Raw genomic sequence first — 16830 nt, 5'->3', positions numbered from 1 at the left:
TAGGACATGGAATTAGTGCTAGGACCCAACACTTGAAGGTGAATGTAGAAGATTAATACGAAAACATATCATAAGAAATGATATGGTAAATGATACGACAGAAGAACGAAAGGTACAGATGAAAATGTTAGAATCTGAGAAATGGATTCAAACCAGTAAGAATGAAAGGTAATAAAATAAAAGTTCGAATCTGTAAGTGAAGGGGGATTAAACAAGTAAGAATAAAAACTAAGTACCAAACTCAAATAAGTTATACGGGTCAAATGGCGATCGCCATTTGAACCCGGTATATTATGTTCGGTTTGTCAAGTTTATTACTTATAGGTGAGCATAATGTATGGGCATGCATTGTCACAGTTTGGAAAGCATTAACCGCCGCAAAGTATGAATAACGAGTCAAGGGTTTTGACCCGCGCCAGGTACGTATAAAAAGATTATATTTTTAATAGGAGCTTAGGGCTCGACTAGAGAATGATGTGTCAGAATAGGATAACTGATACCCATATGTAAGAATGTATTTACAATTAGACTTCCAAAAAGTCAAACGAAATAAATGAAGTCCTTGCAATTATGCAAATATAAGGTACGAACGTGTACCTCGATGCAACCACAATAGGTGAGGGGGTGTTAGTCTGACCTTGAAAGGTCAAACTGCGAAAGTTAGAGAAATAACCAATAAAAAGAAAGGATTGTATGTAAGAAATGGAATGTATGATATGTTTTAGCATGTACGTAAGAAAATTGTGAAAGAGGCAATGGGCGAACAAACACCCCGTAGGACGCAGTTATGAACGGTTATGTGCTAACTGTTTATTTATAGACAAATATGATGGAATTCTTAGTGAGATGATAGTAATGAAGCTAGTGGAAGGATGCCCACGAGTGGGAGCATATTTCATGAATGAATGAGACCAATTCTGGTACGGAAGGTACATATAAAGAAGCGGATCGATCCGGCGCACGGATAACCGACTTATGCATTGAAGGCGAGGTTAGTAAAATGTTTAATTCTTAATTAATGATTAAGAATCCGTAGATTTATTTGTAAGTGTGAACAAAATGAATAGTAGAATAATTATGGTATGGTATACAATGATCGACCTGTAATGGTCAGCGTGAGAAGGTATGAATGTCAATAAGAGGGAGATTTAAAGGCCTTAAATGAAAGTTTGAGCTGAATTGGTTAAACGCTAGTATGGTGCTCGTACATAACATACCCAGTTGTTATCATAAGTAGTTCATGCAAGGAACAAATAATAAAGTGTGCGAAGGATTAAATTTAAGGCTAAACTCAAACTTGTGATTAGTTCAAGTGACGGTAGTAACCGTAGAATGATACCTTATACTCGTATTAGGTATGAAAAAGCAATTAGGAAGTGGGTAGCTTTGTATTAGTACCACTAAGTCATTAAATGTCTATAATATACGTATAATGTTATGCTAAGCCCTCATATGAACCATAAAGTAATTGGAAGAACGTTAGTAATGGGATAATGGGGTTTGCTCATGATTACAATAATGAATTATATCGTGCATGATTCATGTGCGGAATAAAATAAATCGATTTATTTATAGTAGTAAATGTATGAATATGTAACAAGCCGTAAGCATAAGCTTGTACGACCAATAGTATACATTTGGAATAAATTTCAAATGAACGAACCGCTAGTGATGATGTATGCTAGGAACTAGCATTATAAAGTGAAAGCGACACTAATAAGAGCTCTGGATCAGATTCTGACTTATATGTGATTATGAAAGTAATTTACTTGATTTAAGAATGGAGGGACAATGCGTACAAATACGTTTATGCATGAATGAAACTCTTGCCATGATCTCAAATGCATCTATGTTGTATTAAGCATCGTGAATGAATAGATGAAAAAGTAAGAGTAGAAGTGGTCAAGTTGTAATGAGAAAGGTTTCGGGGACGAAACCTCCTTTAAGGGGGGTAGACTTTTAACACCCCAAAAAATGACCGTTAGACATAAAGCTAAATTTATTAAAGGTTTAACCATGTAAATGTAAATGTTTCAAATACTAGTAGGATAATGAGAAAAGCCTAAAGTAAACTCTCTTTCAAAGTGTAGGGTTTAATGTGTAAATAGAGAATTAAAAGGTTTTTATAATAAACAAAATGGAAAAAAAACACCCATTTTTGGGTATTGGGGATCGATCAAAGCAGGGAACCAAGGGTGAAACCCTTGTTCACCAAATTCAATCAAATTGTGTAGAAATTTAGAAGATAATCAACTGCATGAACTCGAATCTACACCCATCTAAGCTCGATTTTAAAGAGGTAAGTTCAATTTCTTGAAATCATGACTTGTAGGAAGTGGGTTATGACCCAATCTCGAATTGATACAAGTAATTGTGTAGATTGGAGTTAGGTCTTTGCTATAGAACAGGAATCATGTGTATTCATGCGTGAATTCGATCATTTGAAAAGCTAATTGCATAACCCATTTGATATGAATTATTAGAGGTGTAGAATGATGGAAAAATTAGTAGTAATCATGTGTAAATTTGATACACGATGATGTAGTAGTACTCGAATCTTAAACAAAAATTAAGTAGGACAAGAGAATATTATGAACTTGATTGTTGTTGATGAATATTGAAATGAACTAGTAGGAATTATGCTTTGAAAGCTTGTACTTAATGTCCCACAAATGCGAAACCCGCCAAGTGTTCGATGAAATGCTTGAAAGAATAAATATGTGTAATTTGCGAGATAATGGAATGAAATATTGGGATACTAAATAAAAGAATGAATGTGTTGTTATAGGCGTAAAGGAAGAAGGACCCAATACTAGGAAATCGGAAGGTTCACAAGATCGAGGTACGTTAGTGTACATCATATTCTAAAATGTTGTCGTATGTATAATAGTCTCAATTGTATTGTGTTGTTATGTTAAATTTGTGAGAATTGAAATCTATGGTTCTTCGAAAGTAAAAGTAAGATCCGTCATAAACGGATTGTGAGGAATGAATAAGTTACGAAAGATAATGCAACATATCTGGTTCTTGTAGTTGAACCGGGTATGGAAAGTTAAGTATGTAATGAATGAAAGTCTACTCGATTCGTCTTTCTCAAATCAGAGTATGAGGTAAGAATATAAAGAATATGATTGTTCGTTATGAACGAATCGAATGGAAGTTATGTAATGATGCTAGTATCCGTTCTTAGCGGGTATGTTAAGAAAAGTATGTTTAGCCTCTACTTTGAGGCAAGCATGTAATGAACCGTTTAATGGTTAGTAAAGTAATTGAATGATGTTAATCCGTGAAAGAAACGAACCGGTTTATTATTTAGTTGTGTAGTGTCGAAATACTAACTTATTTGTTTATGTCGAATGTAGGTAAGTCCTCAATTTAGGCGACTTGGCAATTTGGAGGGAGCATATGCACACATTATGATCATCAAGCGCTTCCGCTGTTTCGTACTAATGTTTTGGGTCAAAATGCTTGTTTTGTATAACCTCGTTAGTAGTTACACTTTTTAACACTTGATGTTATGGTTTTTAGTCGTGTCTAGTCGAACGGGTCGTAGACATAATTGTTTTGATGATGGTTAAAATAGGGATACACTCGTCTTATGGACGGGTCATGCCCAAATTTTGTTAAATTTGTGCATTAATGATATTAGTATTGTTATCTTGATTTGTGAAAAGATTAGGCGAATTTGAAAGCTTAAAATTATAGTGTCTAATCTCGCCATTTTTATTAGACATAAACGGGGACGTAACAGAGTGTCGGTACCATAATAAACCGAACCGATATTGACCGAATTCCCGCCGGGAAGCGCGGGGAAAATCTCACTAGTTTTATATAATTTGAAAGCATTTTTTGTTAAAGGAAATTCAATAGATTTGTACCCGTATGTATGTGTATGTATGTATGCATGCATATGTATGTATGTGTGTGTTTTTTTTATGCTTTAAAGTTTTATAAAACAATAAAAAATACAAAATTAAAGATTAAACATGTTAACTGTAATTTGAATTTTTAAAACATTTAACTATGAATTTTTTAAAACATTTAACTAATTCTTTAACTATGAATTTTTTAAAGGGTTATTGGATTTTAATAATCCAAAGTTTCACAAGTTGGCCGATAATAATATCAACTTAAAAAATTCCTTCTAATAATCCCAACTTGGAAGATTTTGGCCCCCATCGATCCTTTTCTAACTAGGTTATAACCCAGTTGGTTTTTTTAGTTTTTTGCTGATGTGGCAGATGATATGGACCCTTATGTGATGTGGAAGATGATTTGGCTGCTTATGTGGCACCATCACTACCTCCACCACCACCGACCCCCATTAGCCACCCCCACCACTACCAACCCCCACCACCACCCACCGCCCACCACCATTAGCCATCACCAACCTTCAGCACACCGTCATCAACCACCTTCAACTCCATCACCACACCAACTCAACCACCTGTGTAGCAATCGAATTAAGGTCTGAACAACAAAGCCAAATAAAAGGCAGTGAAAAAAAATCTAAAAATCAATTCGAATCACTTTCATTTGTCCCTTTGGAACTATTTCTAGAGAGAGCAAACAGTTTCTAGAGAGAGAAAGTGTGCAAAGGTCACCGGAGAAGAAGACCGGACCTTCGCCGGAGTTGCAGAGGTCGTCGGACAAATGAAACCTTACGTTTTATCATCAATCAGCATACATACAACAACAGCAAAAAGCTCTATCGACGACAATCGTTATAATTTCCTGTTGATCGATACTCCGGCGAAAGTAGCAGCCTCTGGTGCTTGCTTGCCAACCTGTGGTAGGTAGTAGTAGCCTTTAGCGAATGTCTGGTCATCTTTGCACACAATGGAGATGGCAGTGGTAAGTGGTGGTGGTGGTGGAGATGGCAGTGGTGGTGGGTGGAGATAACGGCGGTGTTGGTGGAGATGGCAATGGTGGTGGGCGGTGTAGATGGCGGTGGTGGTGGTGAGGTAGTAATGAGAGTGCCAAATCATCGTCCACGTCAGCAAATAATAAAGTTGTGTGCCACGTCAGCGTCCAAGTCAGCAAAAACTAACTGCGTTATAACCCAGTTAGAAAATGATCGATGGGGGCCAAAATCTTACTAGTTGGGATTGTCAGAGGGAATTTTTGAAGTTGGGATTATTATCGGCCAACTAGTGAAACTTTGGATTATTAAAACCCAATAATCTTTTTTAGAACATTTAACTAATTCTTGTAGTAAGTTGTTACGAAATATGTAGATGTTATTAAAAGTTTATGATAAAACTGTATTAACAGGTTTCCCCTTAAATTATTTCAGCATTTTTTTAGCATTTTACCACTTATGTTTCATATTTATCCCATTGAATTCAACTTTTTATTGTACATATTATAATGTAGAATAAGGAAAATAATATAAATAAGAACAAGAGTAAATTGCTAAAATTGTTCCTGGTGTTTATTTACATTTGCTAGATCCATCCAAAAAATGTTTTTTTTCTCATAGGAACCACTGAGGTTTCAAAAAAGTTGCCAAATCCATCCAAAATGACTAACACTCCAAAACTAACTTAATAGATGGGTGGAGATAACGGCGGTGTTGGTGGAGATGGCAATGGTGGTGGGCGGTGTAGATGGCGGTGGTGGTGGTGAGGTAGTAATGAGAGTGCCAAATCATCGTCCACGTCAGCAAATAATAAAGTTGTGTGCCACGTCAGCGTCCAAGTCAGCAAAAACTAACTGCGTTATAACCCAGTTAGAAAATGATCGATGGGGGCCAAAATCTTACTAGTTGGGATTGTCAGAGGGAATTTTTGAAGTTGGGATTATTATCGGCCAACTAGTGAAACTTTGGATTATTAAAATCCAATAATCTTTTTTAGAACATTTAACTAATTCTTGTAGTAAGTTGTTACGAAATATGTAGATGTTATTAAAAGTTTATGATAAAACTGTATTAACAGGTTTCCCCTTAAATTATTTCAGCATTTTTTTAGCATTTTACCACTTATGTTTCATATTTATCCCATTGAATTCAACTTTTTATTGTACATATTATAATGTAGAATAAGGAAAATAATATAAATAAGAACAAGAGTAAATTGCTAAAATTGTTCCTGGTGTTTATTCACATTTGCTAGATCCATCCAAAAAATGTTTTTTTTCTCATAGGAACCACTGAGGTTTCAAAAAAGTTGCCAAATCCATCCAAAATGACTAACACTCCAAAACTAACTTAATAGATGGGTAATTTAGTCATTGTCTTAACTTATTTAATTTGCCCTTTTTTAACAGGTTATATCTTGCCCCCCCCCCCACCCTTTTATAAACAAAATCCTAAAACCCAATTTTAATTGTATAATTTGTTTTGTTACTCACAATTGAATTCATGTATCTGGTCAAATCTCCTTTACTTTGGGAATTTTATTAATTTTTACTTTAATGTATAAAGAACTAAATCTTTTCTGCTCCTACAGATAAATGAAAATCTGCAATAAAAATGGTAATATAATAAAGTAATTGAAAAATCTATTATTATGAAGTTAATAGAAAAAAAATACAAGGCATGTGATTAACTTTAATTGTTCTAATTTAGATTATTCATCATTGGTTTATTTCATGAAAATCTCATTGTTACATTATCATTACAAATTTTTTGCAATTTATTGCATGCTGATTTTAATTTTTTGCCTTTATCATCTTATCAAAATTATTTATTTTCTTTAAAGTTATAATAACATAATCTTTTCATCAACTACTTTTATATATATCAACTACTACGTGTTAACCTATACATAGAACAATTTTTGAAAAAGTTATGTCTGTAATAAATTTCAAAGAAAAGCACGTCTTGTTAAGATGCTAAAGATAAAATTCACAATCAACTCATAAAAGTTAGAAAAATGCAGTCAAATAATGATATTATCATAGCATAAACCAATGATAGCTGTTAAAAAAATCAATTATTATAATACAAATTTGGAACAATTATAATTAATAATTAACTACATTATATTTAGTTAGATTATATTGTTAGTTAAACTATTGTAAAGTATTGGCTTTTAATTACTTGTAAAGAAAAGTCTCTAAAGAAAAAAACGTAAAATTGATTTGTATTTGTATCATCTTACCAAAATGATTCATTTGCGTAAAAGTTGTTGCAACCAAAATTCTTCATTGATTACTTTTATTTACATAAAAGTTGGCCCATAATAATCTATATCATTGGTTTTGCATTTGTCATCTTAACAAGAAATATTATGCCTATAATTAAAATTTTAAATAAGAATCAAATGCAACATTAAAATGAAGATAAATATATATTAAATGTAATAATGACAACTAAATACTATGAATAAGTTAGCCTAAAGAATTTTCAATATTGAAATGAACTTAAACTTAATTTTAAATATTTGGTAAAAGAATAAAATAATTTGAGATGATATCGCTTATCATAGAATTTGTTGATTTAGTTTATTTTGTTTAAAAGTAATAGTGAAAATTACCAAAGTACCCCAAGGTTAACATTGCTTCTAATGGTGTTAGTCATTTTGGATGGATTTACCAACTTTTTTGAAACTTCAGTGGTTCCTATGAGAAAAAAACCTTTTTTAGATGGATCTAGCAAATGTGAATAAACGTCAGGGACGATTTTAGCAATTTACTCTAAGAACAATATACAAGTTTTATAGTGATTCTTACTTAGATCACTTATAAGCATTATATGAGCGTGAAGAGACTTTATAACACCTCTAACACCTACCTATGGATGTCATAGAGGCATGCAGAGATAGGGTTGTTCTAGTATAATGTCAAATGAGGAGAAAAAAATTAGAAAGTAATAACTGAAATGGCATTAAGATATATTAACCAATACACATTTTTTGAAAAAGCATTATAATGCTGATATGCTGAAAGATACCCCTTAAAATGTATTAACCATTACAGATGGTCTAAATGTTATTGATAATTGACATTTCACATTTCCTTCCTTTTCTAATAGCTTGACAATCAGTCTCGCATTAATGACCTCAATCAAACAATTAAAATGACTTCAATAAAAATTTTTACAATGGAAAACATAACCGAAAATGGTCACGAAAAGATATATAATTTCAAAAACCGTATAGACAATTACAGAGTGTCTCGCCTTTGGACATCCCCATCGTAATCCTCATTTATAACTTGTAAGTGGTGTCCGGATAGGGAGTTTTAAATTAACCTGATGTAAAAATTGACGTAGCATGTTTTTAAGCGTTTGAATTGTCTAACATTGAAGATGCTCTTATATGTACTTCTTTAAATATGATTAGGGGGTTTATTTAATCGTCTCTCTTTCTCTCCTGCACTACATTAAAGTGTTTATGTATTTTTTTTTTTTTATAATTTTCTATTTAAAATTGGTTTTGTATTGTAAGGGATTCACCATGTACATGCTTGTGTGTGAATGGATATACGTGTGTGAGGGCTCAGATGGATAAGGTTATCTCCTTGTTGACTTAAGTAATATTCTCACACAGACTTTTTTTTAACGGCAAAGGAATATTATTGAATTAAGTGGAACAATTCTAGTAAGGAGTTAAAACTTATGATATACTTGCAAACTATATATTATAGCTACACATAGATACATGCATGTAATAATAACTAGGTAATTTTCTCGCGCGTACAGTACGTTATCATAGACGTTCAATGGGTATTGGTTTGGTTCTTTACGGTACTAGTATGATAATTCACTCGGTGTAGAAATCAACATGTTATATCCATCGAAAACAATAAAAATGATCACTGTACCTACACTGCACTGATATTGTTTGAACTATATCGACCGGTTAAGATTGTCATGGTATCGCTGTCGCTACTGATATTCATTTATCTTCGCAGACAGATTTGTACAAAAAAGAATTATTGAAATTGGAAACCATAAAAATGCATACATATACCGTTACCAATGTTGTTTGGTCCGTCTTGATCAATTTAGTACGATATGGACACAATATCTATTTCTAATAAATTTTATATCATAACATTGAAAAAATACACACACTAAGGTAAATTTTAAAGAAAGATTGATGTACACAACTTATTAGAAAACATCAATCTATATCATGAGTAAAATATTATTATAAAAATCAAAACAACTACTCATAAAAATCAAATTATATGATAAATAAAATATCATTATAAAAATTAAAACAAATATTTAAAAATATTAATTACTATTTAGGAAAACTTTCAATTAATATGTATAATATGTATATTAATTACACTATATCATTAGAATAAATAAAATGATAAACGACGTAGTAAAATATTAAAGATAAAAAAAGTTATAATGATATTACATAATTATGTTACTATTCATGGGCAGTTTGTATTAATATATATAAATATAATAATATTTTATAGAACTATTTATCACGTATTAAATATATCGAAAATTAAAGGTTATTAACTACAAAGAGACAAAAATAAAGTTATATATAAATCGTTCAACATTATATAGCTATATTGGTTTGAAGATAAATTTGTATTATAAGGAAATGTTATTGCTCTTATTTATGATAATTGATAGTACATTTAAGATAAAAGAGATACGCCTTCTCGTCAATAAGTAGGGTACATGTACAGAGGCAACCGTGGCTTAGCAGTTGCCACAAGTGGTTTAGCCATGCAAATGTCATCATGATTTTCAATAAATTCAATGGACCCCTCGTTACCTGGCGCCTCCCAAATGTAACCCTGGACCATCCTCGCTAACAACATTGTAGTCATGATTGTGCCTAATGTTATTCCTGGACACCCACGTTTCCCAGTGCTAAACGAGATTAACCTCAGGTCGTTATCAGAAAGAACCACTTGTTTTCCTTCCACATGTAGGTGTCGATCTGGGTTAAACCGCAATGGATCTGCCCACACATTTGGATCCCTTCCCAACCTATATTGACTCAAGGTAACATGGCTACCCTTAGGTATGAAGTAACCAGCCACCGTTGTATTCATTATAGAAACATGGGGTGGAAGAAAATATGCAAAAGGGTGCAACCTAAAAGCTTCCTTGATGCATGCCTTTATGTAATTGAGTTGGGGTACGTCTTGCTCTTCGACTAGCCTTTGGCGACCTACTACATGCTCCAACTCCTCAACTGCTCTCTTACGAATCATGGGTTCATTGATCATCTCAGCGATTGTCCATTCTATTGCGTTAAACGAATTATCAATTGTAGCGATCATTAGCTCCTACAAATCGATAAGTGAAAGATAATTTTAAAAATACATAATTATGCCAACATAATTGGAATGTGTAAAAGTCAAAGAAAACATTATTCTCATCTCCAAAATGTGCATGTGAAAATAGAAATAAATGGCGAGAGACTTACAACAATTTCTGCCTTAATCTCCTCTGGCGTAAGCTTAGGATTTTCAAGTGTGATAAGAACATCAAGCATATCAGATTTTTCCTTTCTGTCTCCATTGTTCCACATTTGAATACGTTCATCGACCAATGGATCCTGATACTTTCGAACATTTTCAATTGCAGTTCGAATTATGTTTTCATGGCCATCAAGGTCAACCTTCCCTCTTAACCATGGGAAGTAATCACTGATGCAAAACGCATAAAGATACTTCAGCAAGACGAAAAGTGCAGCAACATGTTCAGTTTCTTCTTCACCTGGCCCTCCATCTTCCATACCTTGCCCAAAGAATCTTTTCCCAAAAATAATATTCCTCGTTACGTTTGCAAAGAAATGTTGGCTCAAAGCGCGAACGTTTATTAACCCGCCATCAACTATAGCATCTTGTTTCTCTATTTGGTTATATATGTACCTGAGAACTTGATCAGCTTCTTCGTCACGTTTAGGTTGGAGCCATTTCTGCATTGGTGGTGAAAGCATCTCTCGATTTAAAATTCTTTTCATCTTCTTCCACTGTTCTCCATATGGGGACATGGCTGCGGTGCGAAATCCGCCACTTATTAGATAGGCTGAAAGCACATCAGGCCTTGAAATGAATATTTCATCTTGTTTCTTGAAGAACTCACATGCTATGTCAGATGATGAAACCACAATGACGTGGGTTGATGGTCCTAGACGTACGCAAAGGACTGGGGTGTTAAACAGGTCCATAAGCTTATCGATCCACCGGAAAGTTGGTTTATTTAGGAGCAATTGGATGGCGCATCCAAAAAATGGCAAAGGTGTTGGACCAGGTGGTAATGGACATGATAAGTGGCTTGTAGATTTCTTGTTTAGAAACCTACCAACAAATATGAGCATGATGACAATGAGGATGATCGTTAGATACATGATTACTGATGTTGAAGATAAAAGATGTTAGAATGTTAATTTCAAAACATGCTTAGGTAGGGTTTAAATAATGTGAAGTAGCAGCTTGAGATATGAACATGAAAACTGGATCAAATGTAAACATGAGAATCCGGATAAAGGATAAGATCGACATTAATCTCAAGAATTATAAGTGTGATTTGATTTTCGTAAAATTATGAATTTGTAACATTATATTATATTATATTATATATTATATATATATTACAATTATCAACTTGATGTGAATAGTGATTTGGTTTTGTTTTCTTTTGTCTTTTTTTTTGTCCTTTTGTATTCTTTTTTACTTTTACCCCTTAACTATCAGTATTGACACTTACAACCCCTTAACTTTTTAACTAAAGACTTTGTAATCGAGTTTTACGTGTTTATTTTCATGTACATGTAGATATAAATTCAAGTTGATTTACGTGTCGACGTAAATTTTTCCCGAAAATGAGTTGGATCAAATATAATATGTTCTTAGGCTTATTATGTACTTTTTCGGTTGAACGTAATTTTTATCGAAAATGAGTCGGGTCAAGTATAATACGTTTTCGTGCTTATTTTTATGTATGTTTTCAGTTGGCTTACGTTTTGACGTAATTTTTTTCGAAACGCCACAACAACACGCGAGTTTATTACATTTTGTAAACTACTACATATACAAGTTAATCCCTTACATTAAATAATTTATTTGTTTTTTTTTCCAATTTATAACTAATTTCACTTAATAATATATATGTTTTTTAATATATATTTTTTTAGTTTATAGGCTAAGTATACATAATAATAACCAACTTTTTTAATGTCTCAACAAATCCACTCTAATCTTTTTGTAAAATTTAAAAACGTTAAAACTAAGGGAGAAAAATAAAACATATATGGATCTTATTACTAATTTGTGATTATTATTTTGTAATTTTTTATAATGTTAGAACAAATAAAACTAAGTGAGGAAAATAAAACATGTATGAATCCTAATTACTAACTAGTTTTTTTTACGTCGCGCGTGGCGGCAAAACCGAGCAAATGATAATGTAAAACAAACGTGATTTGAAAATAAAGAATGTTATAGAAAGTCAAACCATTAGAACGGTTAGTTTATCATTTTATCGTTTTATGATACCAAATAAATACTTTATTTTGAGTACAACTTCATTTTTAACAAAACTTACAACAGAATGTCAAAGGGAAAAATCTAGAATAACTACGTACTTCAATTTTTAAAAAAAAATTTATAAACATAAATTATATATATATTATATATATATTATATATATATTGTTTATGAAGGACCATGAATAGTAATTTTAAATTTAAAATAATATATAGCTTTTTAATATCTTATTATATTAATATCTTTTTTATATTTACTTTAGCATTGAACATATTTTAATGTTTTTCCTTTATTAGGACCATAAATAGTAATTTTAAATTTAAAATAATTTATAGCTTTTTAATATCTTATTGTATAAAAAATATTATATTTACTTTTAACATTAAACATATTTTAATTTTTTCCTTTTTTTAGCTTTTACCTTTTAACATATTTTTATTCTTTTCTAAAACCAAATTTTCTATATCATTTAATTTTGTTTTTAATTATTCATTTTCCTTTTTTAAATCATCTTTACTTTATCAATTAATTTGATATAGGTATCAAATTGTTTGATAAATTAATATATGTTCAAAAAAAAAGAAAAAAATTATGAGAAAGATGGTAAAGGAAATATATGGTTTTAGAAAAGGAAAAAAAATAAAAATATGTTAATAAAAGTAAATATAATAATAAACTATTATAATATATCAAATAAAAATAATAATAAAAAGCTATATATTATTTTAAAAATAAAGTTACTATTCATCGACCTTCATTAACTATATATACTAGGTATTTTTTAGTCGCGCATTGCGGCGATACGGGGCATATAATAATTTAAAACAAACGTTATTTGAAAACGCAACATGTTGTTTAGAAAATCAAACCGTTAGAATCGGTTCAGTTTATCATCATATCATTTTACGATACAAATAAATAATTTATTTTTGAATATAAATTCGTTTTTAATAAAACCTATACCGATCGAGGGTAAAAATTAAGTACAACTGCGTACTTAGGTTTTTAGAAAAAAAAATTAACGAAAATAAGTTATTAAAGAAATATCAAATTAATTGATAAAGTAAAGATGATTTAAAAAAGGAAAAAAGAATAATTAAAAACAAAATTAAATGATACAGAAAATGTGGTTTTAGTAAGAAAAAATAAAGATATGTTAAAAGCTAAAAAAAGGAAAAAATTAAAATATGTTTAATGTTAAAAGTAAATATAATTTTTTTTTGATATAATAAGATATTAAAAAGCTATATATTATTTTAAATGTAAAATTACTATTTATGGTCCTAAAAAAGGAAAAAAAAAATATGTTCAATGTTAAAAGTAAATATAAAAAAGATATTAATATAATAAGATATCAAAAAACTATATATTATTTTAAATTTAAAATTACTATTCATGGTCCTTCATAAACAATATATATATATAATATATATATAACGTGTGACTATCTTTCTAGTTACACTTAAGTTAAACAATAATGAAATTCGGTATTTTTCTAGTTACACTTAAGTTAAACAATAATGAAATTCGGTTATTATATGATAAATTTTTTAAAACACTATTAGCTGTTACATTACTTGATTGAAAACAATTTGTAGACATTAGTAAGGGAGATTTTGTTATTTCATTTGATTCACTTAGTTTTACTTATTTTTTTAACATTTATATACAAAATTTAGAAAGAATTGAAACAATGGTTCAATAAACGGAATAAGATTTTGCATTAATATATATATATATATATATATATATATATATATATATATATATATATATATATAGGATGAGGATCATTACAGAACACTAAGTATTGCAAGAACAAAAAGAACAATTCTAAAACACTAAATTTTGGGATTTAAGTTCATGTTTTTTTTTTAAATTTTATGTTTCTTACATTCATATATGTATTATATATACATAAAAAACCATATTTTTTTTACCTACATGTAGCTTACATACATGTTGGTAATTTATGTGTAGGTTATACAAAAAGTGAAAATTTTCCATATTGTGTTTTGAATTCTATTGTAAGAAACAATAAATCTTACATTTACAACATTTTCATTTACTTTTTAGGTTTTTAGGATTGAAAAAATAGCTGATTCATTGTGTTCTGCGTGTTCTCGTAATATTTTGTGTTCTGCATAGAACCTTCCCCTATATATATATATATATATATATATATATATATATAGGGTAAGGTTCATGCGAGAACCACCCTTATTGCGAGAACCGCGAGAACCAATGTGAACACAAAATAAAATCTAAAAAAAATCAAAAAAGCACTCAAAAATTTTTTTTTATTTTTTTTAATATTTTTTAACAAAAAATCGCTATATTTCGTTCCATAAAAAAAAAAAAAAAAAAAAAAAAAAAAAAACTTTTTTTTTTCGAGTAACAGTTATCCATGCACATGTGCATATGTATCATTACTTCAACAAATTCGGTAATACATTATCAGGAATAGACAATTGCACTTTAATTTACAATACCATTAGTAATACACTACTTTTTACATTACCAATATTCAAAATGCACATGTGCATAATTAGGTATAACCATGATATAACGTGTTTTGGTACAAAAAGTTTGTGATTTTGAATGGAGAAGTAGACCCATATACATGTTTTTTGGTTAGTTATATCTAGTGGTTGATGGTTTGGTTATAGTTGTCAATTTTTTATGTAATATGTTGATTGGATGGTATAAATGGTGTTTACATACATGTAATAAAGTGAAAATATTGTTAATGGTATTGTATTATGGATGGTAGGAGGTAATGGTATTGTATTATGGATGGTAGGAGGTAATGGTAGTGTATTATGGATGGTATGATAGATGAAAGGGAAAGTGTATTCAAAGTGGTGTACCAAAACACCTTATTTCATGTTGATACATATAATGCACATGTGCATTTCTAATATTGGTAATGTAAAAAGTAGTGTATTACATATGGTAGTGTAAATGAAAGTGCAATTGTCTAATATATGTAATTAATTACGGAATTTGTCAAAGAAATGACAGAAATGCACATGTGCATGCTTGTGTATTATGGATGGAATGATAGATGAAAGAGAAAGTAGTGTACCAAAACACCTTATTTCCTGTTGATACATATAGATGCACATGTGCATTTCTAACATTGGTAATGTAAAAGATAGTGTATTACACGTAGTAGTGTAAATGAAAGTGCAATTGACTATTATTTGTAATGAATTACGGAATTTGACAAAGAAACGACACATATGCACATGTGCATGGATAACTGTTACTCGATTTTTTTTTTTTTTTTTGAATTTTTTTTATTTTTTTTATTAACAAATTATAGCGATTTTTTCAAAAAAAATAGTAAAAAAATAAAAAAAAATTTTTTTGGGTGTTTTTTAGATTTTTTTTAGGAATTACTGTTTGTGTTCACACTGGTTCTCGCGGTTCTCGCAATAAGGGGTGGTTCCTAACGGATCTTTGTCCTATATATATATATGTATATATATATATAGTCTCTTAAATAATTTCTGATGGTTAATCATTCAACAAAACTGGATAACATTTTGGATACCTAGAAATACAATATATTCATTTATTTCATTTGATTAACTTAGTGTTATTTATTTTTAACACTTGTATACAAAAGTTACAAAAAATTGAAACGATTAATGATTAATAAAATTGGATAAAATTTTGCCATAATTTAATATAGGCTCATAAATATTTTTGTATGGTTAAATCATTTAACAAAACTGGATAATATTTTGGATAACTTATAAATACAAAATATTACAAATTTTTAAACATAAAAAAATAAATAATTTAATGCATCCTAGAATTTAGTAGCTTCTCTTTTTAATGCATTGTACAACATTATTTGTTTTCATTTTTCAAAAGTGTGTACTTCGGATAATTATTTACTAAATAAGTATGTAGTAACAAAAGAATAAAGTATGGTAAAGATCAAATACTAATGGGTTTTAAATACTAAATGTGAATGTGAGAATTAAAAAAGTTTTTTTTTGTATTATTTTTTCATCTACTTTTGAAAAATGTAAAAAATCATGTATTTACTCTAGTAGACTAATTATATTCAATTACACCACCCGTACCTTGTAGCGGATCCTTTAAAAACAAATTCAAACTTCATGCGTTAATTCAAGAGTTTATTTTAAAAAACAGAATCTTCTATGTAAACGCACGCGTTATAACAGAGACGTTGACAATATCCGAAATCTTATGTAAAAAGGTGAAGCGTGATGCGACGGTACCGTTAAACCGAACACAATAACATTAAACTAAACGGAAAATAGTGGCATGTTAACTCGCAACTCAATCGGGATGATGATGATGATGATGATAGTGCCAATGAGCTAGTGGTGGAGTGGTAAGGGAGAGTCCTAGTGTTCCAAGTGATACAGG

General features: G+C 30.2%; 1 protein-coding gene and 1 long non-coding RNA gene across 2 annotated transcripts; one reads left to right on the top strand and one right to left on the bottom strand.

Moving 5' to 3' along the window:
- The first annotated feature begins 2162 nt into the window (after positions 1-2162).
- LOC110902344 lies at positions 2163-3643 on the top strand. The gene is made up of 3 exons (XR_002571062.2): positions 2163-2299; positions 2789-2842; positions 3363-3643. It is a non-coding gene; the product is annotated as an uncharacterized LOC110902344 (long non-coding RNA).
- A 5939-nt stretch (positions 3644-9582) lies between these two features.
- LOC110886757 (isoleucine N-monooxygenase 2) lies at positions 9583-11102 on the bottom strand. Its single transcript, XM_022134597.1, has 2 exons — positions 10356-11102; positions 9583-10215 (listed from the first exon to the last, which is right to left on the bottom strand). Exons 1-2 carry the CDS (start codon positions 11100-11102, stop codon positions 9583-9585), a joined length of 1380 nt encoding a protein of 459 aa, XP_021990289.1.
- Between the last annotated feature and the right edge of the window lie 5728 nt (positions 11103-16830).

The sequence above is a fragment of the Helianthus annuus genome, chromosome 12 (genome assembly GCF_002127325.2).
Source record: "Helianthus annuus cultivar XRQ/B chromosome 12, HanXRQr2.0-SUNRISE, whole genome shotgun sequence".
NCBI lineage: Eukaryota > Viridiplantae > Streptophyta > Magnoliopsida > Asterales > Asteraceae > Helianthus > Helianthus annuus.
Note: the sequence above shows the minus strand (reverse complement) of the source record. Positions and strands in the feature narration are given on the sequence as shown.